The following is a 13,421-nucleotide window of genomic DNA, read 5'->3' on the forward strand; positions in this document are numbered from 1 at the left end:
AGGAGAGTGTCTTTGTGTGTTGGTGTGTTTGCTGAATATTTGCCACATAAGGTCAAGGTCCAGTGTACAAAACCTTGGCTAGCTTGCCAGCTGAATGCACTTAATGCTAGTGCAGTATGATCATGACAGTAGGAAAATACACACATGTTCTGCAGTGAACATTGTGCTAACAAAGCAATTATTTCCTAAATCCTAATAAGTGCCAAACTAAAAGAGTCTAAGAATAATTACACTCTAAAGAGGTACACAATTAATTGCATTCTAGGAAAGTACATCTTATTAGTCACATTTGCATCTCACTTAAGGCTCAATACAGTCAGACTGCCCTGAAAAAGAACAAATAATTAAATGTGAATAAAAATGATTCTGTTCATTGTAAAGACTTATTTACCAAAGAATGCATTCTTAGTTTTTTACCATGCCATTTTACAAAGCAGTGTATCAAAGAGATGAATTAAACATTTGTTTGCAGTAATAGGTAAAAGCCCCTGAAACATATGTTTAATGTATTGCATTTTTTTCCTTCTTTTGTTGGTGCTTTTCCCATAGAGGAATATAACTTGTATGCTTACAATATTGCCTTCATTAGTACACAGACCCTGACATTTATTAGAGTTACATTACTAAGACAAATATTTTATACTCTCAATAAAATATAAAGTGGGTTTATTATTTTTGAACAAAGGCGCTTTGTTAATGTGTTAAAAGACAAACATTTAAGGACATAAACAATATGTTCCTACAAATGATACATAACAAAAGCAAAAATGTGTTTTCCATCATGTTAATGAAGTTAATTAGGGATACATTTAAGGATTCATAGGCAGGTTTGAACTTTTAATTGCCATTTAAAGAAAATGCAGGCAAACAAAATTGTAAAATTGCCTCAATGGATGTCAAATAATGTTTCAATATGAGCCAAGAATTTCTTGTACAACATTCCTGAATGTCTCTACACAGACTTGTCCTCTTGGATGTCTTGTCGATGCCCGTTCCCAAGCTTCTCCAAAGTCATCTTCGGAAATATCCACCCCAACATTTCGGAATATACGGGCAATCTGAAAGGAAATTCATTTGCGTAAGAAAGGGTGAATGGAGCCGACAGTGAAACATGCATTGAGAAATTTCGAGAGAGCAAACGCAGACCTCAAAATTATTATTTTACAGCTGCAAACAATTATTTTAATATATGCTGTGAATGAAAAAGGTTAAAACAGCTGCTGACACATTCTGTGGAACTACAATCACGTAGAATAAAATAAATTAAATGTACAATTTTCTCTTTATCATCATCCATGAAATTGTTTCAGAATTCAGTGTTCGTATCTGTATAAAATAAGCATACCTCCTCCTTTGTTCTTGGCATAAAAAAGTGCTTCTCGTGCACTCCTTTCAGGGAGTAGAGAGATGGGTGGATCAGCCCACCTGCATTGGACTCATCGCCATAGTTTGTCCTGTCGCTGATGCGCTTAATGCGTGGAGCTGCTAAATCAGTGCGGACGGTGGGAACACCAAACACCTGGTAGTCTGTAAGAAAAACAGTGGGAGTTTATCACTGTGACAGAGTAAAGTGGTCTCTGAAAGAGGGTGTGCCCCTTATTACATTAGGACATTTAACTCAATATGAATATCATTTGAAATCCTATTTAACTATTAAATGCTATGTAAGTGGTCTGACAAATCTATAGCTGACATAGTATACAGAACGGTGTGACAGAATATATACTCTTCTAGCTGTAATACCTTCTAGAACCATTAACATTGTACTTACTAGTTGTGGAAGGACCTCCTACAATGGCCCGGATTGTCGATGAGGAGGTGAGGAATCGGTCAGGGACTGTGCTGGGTCTTGTTAGAGTTCTGGGAGTCCTACCCACGTTACCAGCACCAGCTGGACCAAAATCTTCCTGCTTTGCCAACGTGTCCGTCCTCAGTCCCATGCTCCTCTGTGAATGTGGAGGGGTGGTGTTTGGCTTACGCCCTAAAAGGCAAGAGATGAAAACAAATACACACACACACACACACACAAAATGAAAATAGTAAGTAAGGAATATCTGGCAAGCAAAGACACCAGAAATATATCAAGTGGGCCCAAACTGACAAGATGAATAACACACTGTGGACAACAAGAGGGGTGCATTTTTTACTGCTGGGGAAGAGTGTTTCAGCCCCACCACTGGTAATCACATTTCAGTCAGGATGCAGGCGACCTTGGCATGTCCTGAAGAGGTTCACCCAAAGATTTACAGTTCTCCACATGGGTCAAGGAAAAACTAAAATTGTAACAGAATGAGTTAAGATCTCTCTACTGAGTCTGAGCGGGAAATACAATACTACCTTATCAACAGAAAAAGAACCAGCCTCCAATTCCCCAAATATGAAGCCTTCACAACCTCTTATGAGGAATCGCATCCTGTGAACAGGGGCTTATACACAAGAGAAGCAATAGTTGTTTGTTTTTTAAACATCATCATTTTGCAAAAACTTAATCAGAGCAATAGCTACAGGCTTTGAAATGTAGATGTTATTATACATAGGCTTTAATTTGGAGAAGTTAACTGGTTATTTTTATGTTGGTATTTGAATGAGTCGTCCCCATATGCATAGAATTATTATTTAAAAAAAACTATGGATTGTCTATTTTCTACCCAGAGCAGAGTAGTTTGTGTGAGAGAGAGGGAGAATTAATACACATAGAGAGTTTGCCCCATGGAAATTAATTAGGGTTCCTCCAGATTATTTAGAAAAATTAATTTCTTCTCCACCTAGTATTAGTGGAGGTTAATCAAGTATTGTTAGACTGGATATTTTCTATGTTAGTGATTTAACAAATTTAGAGACCTATGGAAAGAAAAAAAACGTGGTCATTAATCTCATCTTGCTGAAATGTGCTTGTATCTCATGTAAATACTGTGGCTCTCAAATGTATTAACCCCCACTGGACTTTTCCACATTTCATTGTGTTACAACATGAAATCAGAATGGATTAAATCAGGAGTTTTTGCAACTGTTTAACACAGAAAATGTCCATAATGTGAAAGTGAAAAATGGAATCTGCAAATTGTTCTAAATTAATTACAAATCCAAAACAGAAAATAACTGAATGCATAAGTAATCACCCCCTTTGCTATGACACACCTGGTTGAGCTGTGGTAAAACCAATTGTCTCGTAATGAGTTGGAGTCCACCTCCAAGTTGTGTCCCATGATTTCAGGTTAAATGCACTTGTCTCTGGGAGGTCCCACAGTTGAGTACAATTCCTAACAAAAACTACATCATGAACACGAAGGAACATTCAAATCAAACCTGGAATAAGGCTCTTCAAAAGCACCAGTCAGGGGTAGGATATAAGAACATTTCCAAGGCATTGAATATCCCCCCAAGCACAGTAAAATCCATATTTAAGAAATGGAGCGAATATGACACAACTGTGAATCTGCTAGGGCAGGCCATCCTCAAAAACAGTCTTCCACGGCTGAGTCGGGAAACTGTGCATACTGTAACAATAGCCTGGGTGCTTCACAAAAGCAGCCTTTAAGGGAGTGAAAAACACTCAAATCTAATCTTGGCTAGAGTGGAGGAAGATTCTATGGTCTGATGAAAATAGAGCTTTTTGGCCTCAACACTAAGCACTACGTTTGGCGCAAGCTTAACACCACACATCATCCTGAGAACATCATCACTACCGTGAAGCATGGTGGTGGCCGCATCAAGCTATGGGGATGCTTCTCTGCGTCAGGAAACCTTGTAAAGTTAGAGGGCAAAATGGATGCAGCAAAGTACAGAGAAATCCTTGAAGAAAACCTGCAAGAGACCTGGGACTTGGGAGAAGATTTATTTTCCAACAGGACAATGACCCCAAAGCCAAAGTCAAATTCAAAGCCTGGACCTCAATCCCATTGAGCATATGTGGAAAGAGTTGCAAATTACTGTTCACTAAAGATCCCCATCCAACTTGATGGAGCTTTTTCTGTGTTGATCAGTGGCCAAGGGGGGTGAATACTTTTGAGAGCCACTGTACATATATATATATTTACAGTGAGGGAAAAAAGTATTTGATCCCGTGCTGATTTTGTACATTTGCCCACTGACAAAGAAATGATCAGTCTATAATTTTAATGGTGTGTGTATTTTAACAGTGAGAGACAGAATAACAACAAAAAAATCCAGAAAAAACGCATTTCAAAAAAGTTATAAATTTATTTGCATTTAATGAGGGAAATAAGTATTTGATCCCCTATCAATCAGCAAGATTTCTGGCTCCCAGGTGTCTTTTATACAGGTAACGAGCTGAGATTAGGAGCACTCTCTTAAAGGGAGTGCTCCTAATCTCAGCTCGTTACCTGTATAAAAGACACCTGTCCACAGAAGCAATCAATCAATCAGATTCCAAACTCTCCACCATGGCCAAGACCAAAGAGCTGTCCAAGGATGTCAGGGACAAGATTGTAGACCTACACAAGGCTGGAATGGGCTACAAGACCATCGCCAAGCAGCTTGGTGAGAAGGTGACAATAGTTGGTGCGATTATTCGCAAATGGAAGAAACACAAAATAACTGTCAGTCTCCCTCGGTCTGGGGCTCCATGCAAGATCTCACCTCGTGGAGTTTCAATGATCATGAGAACGGTGAGGAATCAGCCCAGAACTACACGGGAGGATCTTGTTAATGATCTCAAGGCAGCTGGGACCATAGTCACCAAGAAAACAATTGGTAACACACTACGCCGTGAAGGACTGAAATCCTGCAGCGCCCGCAAGGTCCCCCTGCTCAAGAAAGCACATGTACAGACCCGTCTGAAGTTTGCCAATGAACATCTGAATGATTCAGAGGAGAACTGGGTGAAAGTGTTGTGGTCAGATGAGACCAAAATCGAGCTCTTTGGCATCAACTCAACTCGCCGTGTTTGGACGAGGAAGAATGACCCCAAGAACACCATCCCCACCATCAAACATGGAGGTGGAAACATTATGCTTTGGGGGTGTTTTTCTGCTAAGGGGACAGGACAACTGCACCGCATCAAAGGGACGATGGATGGGGCCATGTACCGTCAAATCTTGGGTGAGAACCTCCTTCCCTCAGCCAGGGCATTGAAAATGGGTCGTGGATGGGTATTCCAGCATGACAATGACCCAAAACACACAGCCAAGGCAACAAAGGAGTGGCTCAAGAAGAAGCACATTAAGGTCCTGGAGTGGCCTAGCCAGTCTCCAGACCTTAATCCCATAGAAAATCTGTGGAGGGAGCTGAAGGTTCGAGTTGCCAAACGTCTGCCACAAAACCTTAATAACTTGGAGAGGATCTGCAAAGAGGAGTGGGACAAAATCCCTCCTGAGATGTGTGCAAACCTGGTGGCCAACTACAAGAAACGTCTGACCTCTGTGATTGCCAACAAGGGTTTTGCCACCAAGTACTAAGTCGAAGGGGTCAAATACTTATTTCCCTCATTAACATGCAAATCAATGTATAACTTTTTTTAAATGTGTTTTTCTGGATTTTTTTGTTGTTATTCTGTCTGTCACTGTTAAAATACACCTACCATTAAAATTATAGACTGATCATTTCTTTGTCATTGGGCAAACGTACAAAATCAGAAGGGGATCAAATACTTTTTTCCCTCACTGTATATATATATATATATATATATATATATATATATATATATATACACACACATACATAAAACAAATGCAAAGCATATGTAACACATCTAATGTGTCTGTTTATGAATATTGATCTGATCAGCCACACAAATCTACACCATGTGTCCTATTGATAGACAAAATCAAAACTTTGACACACAAACGAATCGCAATTTTCAAATTTAAATAAAGTAATAAATAGTATAAATAATAGTGTAAAGTGGTGTCAACAAATTAACAATAAATTAAGCTGCGATAGATTACAGATTTGTACTTTGTCCAGTCTGTAGTGTGTCAAGCTAGGTAATATTCAACTCCTTATTTTCTGTAACTGGGTAGGATGACAATAATGCTTGGAAAATGCTTATCTTCAGGTTGCAATATTTTGTTTAGTGTTTCTTAAACTCCTGTAGTGTGGAAACCACCTTTTGTAATAATCCTTTCATCCAGCTCTTCAGCAGGCATCTTGTCTTTCCAGTTCAGGAAGTCGTAAAACTCAAGGAAGTTGATTTGTCCATCTTTGTTGACATCACAAAACTCAATTAATGTCTCTAGAAGTTGGGGGTTTAAGTCCAAATTAAACTGTGTGCAGACATCGTGGAGGTCTGTCTTGTCAATAACTCCTTTACCGTTCTGCACACAAAGAAAAACAGTACTGTTGATCATAAACGCACATTTACTGCTAACATTTCTAGATGAAACACTCCATACTTCATTCTGTGCTTTTTCATTGTGTACATTCAGTAAACATCTGGAAGTTTCTATACGTGATGTAATACTTTTAACTGCTTAAAAAGTTATTTAAACATTGTTTAAAGCATAGGCTAGTACACATTATTGTAATTGACTCTACTGGGAGTTCAAAGAAACAATTTAGGGTAAAGATAATCATGGATGATGCATTCACTATTAACTATTAAAGATACCCTCTAAATTAAATATAATCACGTAATTTCTGCAGATATTTACAAAACTTTTAAGAGATTTGAACCACACATTTTCAGTAAACATACATTTTTTTATCAATGAAAAACATGTAAGCGAAGGTACAAGATACATCTCTGTGTAGCACTACTGCAAACATCAGTAAACCAAAGACAACCTTATCATAGTGCCTGAATGCTTCAAGTAGAGAAGTGAAGTTGTGAAAGTTCGCCTTTTTCAAGTGCTGGCGCACAGCAGTGAGAAGGACGCGATGTCCGTCTGTCCCACACAGGATGTCGAGAGGAGCAGTGTAATGCAAATGTTCGCCAGCACCTGAAAAATGATTACCTGTATTATTAGTAACTAGTAATTTAGCTTAACCTTGACCTAAACAACTTAGTATAATAAATGACATATACTTTAACAGTTTTGACAGTTTATACTATAAATACAGACTACAGCATGACCACCACAGTACATTACACAGTGAAGTAATCATGTGTCATCTTATATTATTAATTTCCTGCTTAGAAGAATAATTATCTCTGAAAGGACAGCTGTGAAAACAAAGATTCCTCTTATGTGTATTAAATGGCTTTAAGTGCACTTCCACACCATTTTAAATAGTCTAACTGAGAAGCACTTGAGGGATAATTGTATTACGACTGATTTTGTAATGTTAAATCTTGAATGATTTCATGATGATGTTTATTATCAAGGTTAATGTAGAGTGATATATCGGTTTGTATATAAAAATGTAATTAAGTATGATAATTAAACAGTAAAACAATCAAATAAATTACAAAAATGGCAATAAGCATCACTCGTATTCTCAGATTAATATTACCTTCTTAACATACAATATAAGATTTGTATGCCATAGTTATGATTACACATAGCATGAAAGGCTGACAGAAGATAACTGTGTAAACCAATGAGATACCACACATACTGTTAAGTTTTATCTACAAACTGTTATGTTATGTAACAATAAAAAGCAATGTTTCAATTTGGCAAAACTTTCTAAAACAATTATTTTAAGCTAAATATATGAACTCTACCACATACAGTCAATTAGTTTATTATGAATCCGGTACTTTCATTAGAGGGCTATCTTTACAAACTGACGTCAGTGTAGCAAGCAGGGATGTGTGTTACTTTGAGGCAACTGAGTATGTATAATTGGTTCAATATTCTGTGAATTTGTAAGTGTTAGAGCTCCCCCTTCTGGATAGAAAAGTGATAACATTCAAACTAACATCTTAAATTAAGCTTCATAATCAATATTAAATCTTTCAGAAAAACTAAAATATATATATATATATATATATATATATATATATATATATATATATATATATATATACACATATATATTACTTACAACAGTAAATGGCCACTCAGTATTAGCTGGAAAAGGAAGGATTTCAAGCACTTTGCATTTTACTTACCAAATTCATCAGGACGCACCGTAATACCATATGTGTGGTTGACTGAAACATTCATTGTGTCAGCAATCCTAAAACAAGTCAGAATATTTTTTGATTATTTGGATAACTACAATTCAAAGAAAGGGAATACGTTTATATTGCATAGGCTTTTTTCACAATTATTTGAATTTACATTGTGTGCACAATAATTAAAACCACTTTAAACCACATCTAGGAAATATATATATATATATATATATATATATATATATATATATATATATATACACACTCACCTAAAGGATTATTAGGAACACCATACTAATACTGTGTTTGACCCCCTTTCGCCTTCAGAACTGCCTTAATTCTACGTGGCATTGATTCAACAAGGTGCTGAAAGCATTCTTTAGAAATGTTGGCCCATATTGATAGGATAGCATCTTGCAGTTGATGGAGATTTGTGGGATGCACATCCAGGGCACGAAGCTCCCGTTCCACCACATCCCAAAGATGCTCTATTGGGTTGAGATCTGGTGACTGTGGGGGCCAGTTTAGTACAGTGAACTCATTGTCATGTTCAAGAAACCAATTTGAAATGATTCGACCTTTGTGACATGGTGCATTATCCTGCTGGAAGTAGCCATCAGAGGATGGGTACATGGTGGTCATAAAGGGATGGACATGGTCAGAAACAATGCTCAGGTAGGCCGTGGCATTTAAACGATGCCCAATTGGCACTAAGGGGCCTAAAGTGTGCCAAGAAAACATCCCCCACACCATTACACCACCACCACCAGCCTGCACAGTGGTAACAAGGCATGATGGATCCATGTTCTCATTCTGTTTACGCCAAATTCTGACTCTACCATCTGAATGTCTCAACAGAAATCGAGACTCATCAGACCAGGCAACATTTTTCCAGTCTTCAACTGTCCAATTTTGGTGAGCTTGTGCAAATTGTAGCCTCTTTTTCCTATTTGTAGTGGAGATGAGTGGTACCTGGTGGGGTCTTCTGCTGTTGTAGCCCATCCGCCTCAAGGTTGTACGTGTTGTGGCTTCACAAATGCTTTGCTGCATACCTCGGTTGTAACGAGCGGTTATTTCAGTCAAAGTTGCTCTTCTATCAGCTTGAATCAGTCGGCCCATTCTCCTCTGACCTCTAGCATCAACAAGGCATTTTCGCCCACAGGACTGCCGCATACTGGATGTTCTTCCCTTTTCACACCATTCTTTGTAAACCCTAGAAATGGTTGTGCGTGAAAATCCCAGTAACTGAGCAGATTGTGAAATACTCAGACCGGCCCGTCTGGCACCAACAACCATGCCACGCTCAAAATTGCTTAAATCACCTTTCTTTCCCATTCAGACATTCAGTTTGGAGTTCAGGAGATTGTCTTGACCAGGACCACACCCCTAAATGCATTGAAGCAACTGCCATGTGATTGGTTGGTTAGATAATTGCATTAATGAGAAATTGAACAGGTGTTCCTAATAATCCTTTAGGTTAGTGTATATATATATATATATATATATATATATATATATATATATATATATATATGTTAAGAACATGAGAGGGAAATTGAAAGTAAGCCAAATAAAATAAGCACAGATTGGACTTCTGTTTTAATGAGAGTGACTTAACATAATTGACATATGAATGACACTTGAAGATCCAGAGTTGGAAAAACAAAGCATTGTTCTCCCATTTCACCTCCTCGTGCAAAACTGAAAGTTCCTTAACTTGGAAGAGAAAAGAAAGAATATGACAGAGAACCAAGGAAAATTCCACATGAGGGAAAATAAAATAAAGTACATATGTGGAAACATGGAAAGAATCCTCGATCAGACAAAGGCTCGATGTCTAGCCTTTAAAGAATTCAAACAAAGAAATATCATATTGTTAGAACGAAACCAGAACCAAAGAACATAAGATTAATTAATTTGTCCCACTTACGGATCGTGCACTTTTCCGATCTGCGGCTGAGTCCGTTGTCTGAAATCATCACTGCACTTTGACACCAACTTTGCCCCTTTCAGCCTGAATAACAGAAATATTAAGATGTGATATATGATGAGAAACTGAGAATTAAGACAAAGACTTAAAACACACACACACACACAGGAGGAGATTAAAAAGACAAGACTACAAGAACACACTAGGAATACAAGCATACTTGAAATGTACAGCTTACGTTTGCAGATCGTGTAACCAATGCAGAGATTTTGAGACATTCCTGCCATCATTGTAGTGGGTAGTTTTAATCCCAAATTGGCTGTTTTTACCATACTTCTTCGAGTCATACTTCCTGTTTATAGGTTCCCCTAGAGAAAAAATTAGAAACAAAAAGGTTGATACAAATTTTAACAAAAAGACTGATAAAACTCACAAGTGAGTCATACTCTCTAGAAAATGTAGAAGCAGTTCTATTGAATTCCTGAATGGTCCTTACCAACAAAGTATGCATTGTGTGATTTGACATACAGTTGGTGTCCTTCCTGATACTCTTTCTCCACCTGTTCATGGCTCTTGGGTGGGTTAAGGATTTCACCAGCATTTTCACCTACAGAAAACAGACACGTGGGATAACTATGAGAAAGCTTTGACGTTTCACAATACACAACATGTCATATAAAGTCCTTCAATCCATCTACTACTGACTGTAACCACAAATTACACGACAAATATTAATAACACAGGCCGATGGTGCAGAAAATCTGAAACAAGCTTATGCACACGTTGTTAAATACTAATGTAGAGTTTTATACAAAAGGTACATTTTGGGGAGGATATTTTCTTTCAATATGCATGTCAGTCTGAAGTACATTGTACTGGTTTAGACAGACATGCATATTTAAGGAAAATGAATCAATTGTATTTATTTTGTAAAGTACTTTCAAAATCATAAAAATGTACTATCCATGTTGGTCAATAATTCAAATATAGTTTAATATCAATATCACAATGTTGACACCCACTAAACTCAGACTTAGATTTGTTTAGTATGATACTTTTGGTGTTCCATCTTAGTGACTAAGAAACTTTATTCCTTGGGTAAGTATCTTTCATTTCAACACAGTTACAAATAGTCAAATTTCCTTGCTCTTACTTTGGATGGTCTTTAGGCCAAATGTAGTTTTTTCTCTATCTAATCCACTGGGCAACCCCAAAGCTTGATTGTGTGATCTTCCAAGTGGGGCCGTCTGATGGCTTGAATAAACAGCTTCTTGCCGTTCATGCAGCTTTTGTTGGAAGAGTGTTCTTGGAGATGGATTGGTCAGCAATGCTGCCTGCAGTACAATAAAAAATAAAAATAAAAAATAGTGGGCTGGATTAAATCAAAACTTTGACCCAGAAGAAGAGAAGAAGAAAGTGTCATCTAACTGAAAATGAAGCCGCAACTGAGTACAGTTCTGTAGTTTTCTATTAGCGGGTGGGTCAAAGTTTTGATTTAATCCCGTTGATTATCGTTTAATCAATTACAAACTGGGTAATTGACTAAAATTTCTAAAAATTCATTTGGCGGTGACATCTGTAATTTACTGTATAAACTGCTTTTGAAGATCCATTCCAAGCTTGTGCTGTACTGTACCTTTCACCACTGGGTTTCAAGCCAATATGCATTAGAAACTTCCCCTTTCAACTTTCTAAGAAGCCTTTTAAATATATATTTCTGGAACCATTAGAGTATGGAAAAAACAAAACACAACAACATAAAAAGCACTCTAAGAACAGAAACTTACACTAAGGGAGGGTCTTGTTCTCACACCATGCACAAGACTGCTGGCTACATCTGGATCATTGGCTTTCCCATAAAACACTCTGATAGCCCCCGTCTCTGGCCTGGTTGTGTTCAGGAATTTCTTAATCACCGGAGGAGTAACAGGCTGCAAATGAAGGTAACACAATTACAACCTACTATGGCAAGCCAAATATTCATTTTGATATATCTTTAATTAATTTAAAGATATCTTCAAATATTTCAGGATATATTTAAATGCTATACAGATATCTGCAAATATTTCAAGATATCTTCAAATACTTCCAGATATCTTCAAATGTTTCAAGATATCTTCTTTAAAAGCACATTTAGAGATGTCTTGAAATGATCTGCAGGTATATTACACTTTTTTAAAGATATCTCTAAATTATTTGCAGATATTTTTAAATTATTTAAAGATATCTGCAAATCATTTAAAGAAATCTGCAAATGACTTCCTTTTTATGAACAGGATATCTCTCTAAATAAACAGGAAATCATTTGCAGATTTCTTTAAATGGTTTGCAGATATCTGACAACGATTTAGACACATCTTTAAATAATTGAGAGATATCTGCAAATCATGTATCTTTAAAAAGCACCATCATTAGATATAATATGTAAATGGTAGAAATATATCTGAATTGCAGTTCAAGAAATGAATTAGAAATATCTCAAAATATTTAAAGATATCTTGATATCTCCACACACACACACACACACACACACATAGGGAAGCATAAAGTGGATGTGCCATAGGACTCTGTGCAGCACGTCTACAATAATGACATTTATCTTTCAAGGATTTCATGGGACTACATGTTTACTTTGTGACAATTAAACTACACAGGCATCTAATGTTTATTACAGCTGAGGGAGTTGTCACTTATATAAAATATCACTTAGGTATGTATCGCTTCAGAGATCAATCTACAATTTCAGAATAACTTGTTAAAGCTTGAGATGAAAGATCCAAAGACTTACCCTGGGTGTCATTTCCTTAAGACACGTCTCTGCTCTTTCGCCTGTCGGTATTAACTTTCCTGCCTGTGGGGAAAAAAAATGCAAAAAAGCAAGAAAAATGTCATCTAATCTGAGAGAACTCAAATAACTTTAATTTCTTGTGCACGTCGTGTTTTGTAATGTAGATATCCTGAATGGACAGAGTAATTTAAACCAAAACATTACCGTTTGTATACGGGGAAATCTATCCTTATACTTCCCATCATATACAGCCTTCCCTTCTCTCATTGCTGTGTCCTGTGAAGACTGAAAGGAAGACTGCACATTAAACTGACTTCAGTGAGAAATTGGTAATAAAATGCTCATAAAACCTCCTGTCTGCTGGTGTGTGTGTATCTGCAGTGATCGTGTGAGTTGTATTGGGATTGTTCTGCATTTCAGATCATGTTTAGGGTAAGTAGCCAGGCAACAAATGCTAGGAAACTGCAGGTCTGACTGCGGCCCGTATTTAATTTCATCCTGTCGGTCTGTCTCTGACGACATAGCACAGCTGAGGCAAGCGGAAGTACGTCACATCTTGACGTAATCTACTGTATACATAAAAATACAAGCAAACATAAAATACATAAATTAAAACATGAATGTAAATAAAAGAATTCAAATGAAACATGGTTAGTATATTGTGTTATAAGGGAGCTTGT

The 13,421-nt window shown here is 37.1% G+C and overlaps 1 protein-coding gene across 1 annotated transcript; it reads right to left on the reverse strand.

The window, feature by feature from the left end:
* Positions 1 to 660: 660 nt before the first annotated feature.
* On the reverse strand, positions 661 to 13,234 carry efhb (EF-hand domain family, member B). Its single transcript, XM_066715703.1, has 13 exons — positions 12,946 to 13,234; positions 12,742 to 12,804; positions 11,741 to 11,884; positions 11,107 to 11,287; positions 10,450 to 10,560; positions 10,192 to 10,321; positions 9,954 to 10,037; positions 8,018 to 8,085; positions 6,745 to 6,899; positions 6,068 to 6,275; positions 1,772 to 1,981; positions 1,346 to 1,527; positions 661 to 1,058 (listed from the first exon to the last, which is right to left on the reverse strand). Exons 1-13 carry the CDS (start codon positions 13,006 to 13,008, stop codon positions 909 to 911), a joined length of 1,749 nt encoding a protein of 582 aa, XP_066571800.1. The 5' UTR covers positions 13,009 to 13,234; the 3' UTR covers positions 661 to 908.
* Between the last annotated feature and the right edge of the window lie 187 nt (positions 13,235 to 13,421).

The sequence above is a fragment of the Amia ocellicauda genome, chromosome 10 (assembly GCF_036373705.1).
Source record: "Amia ocellicauda isolate fAmiCal2 chromosome 10, fAmiCal2.hap1, whole genome shotgun sequence".
NCBI classification, from domain to species: Eukaryota; Metazoa; Chordata; class Actinopteri; order Amiiformes; family Amiidae; genus Amia; species Amia ocellicauda.

What these genes read in the sequence shown, in the direction of transcription:
- efhb (XM_066715703.1), bottom strand. Translation starts at nt 13,008, where the DNA reads ATGAGAGAAGGGAAGGCTGTATATGATGGGAAGTATAAGGATAGATTT. An exon ending in GAACAAGACCCTCCCTTAGT is followed by an intron (nt 11,288 to 11,740) that starts GTAAGTTTCTGT and finishes ATTGTACTGCAG; the next exon opens with GCAGCATTGCTGACCAATCC. An exon ending in TGGCCTAAAGACCATCCAAA is followed by an intron (nt 10,561 to 11,106) that starts GTAAGAGCAAGG and finishes TGTTTTCTGTAG; the next exon opens with GTGAAAATGCTGGTGAAATC.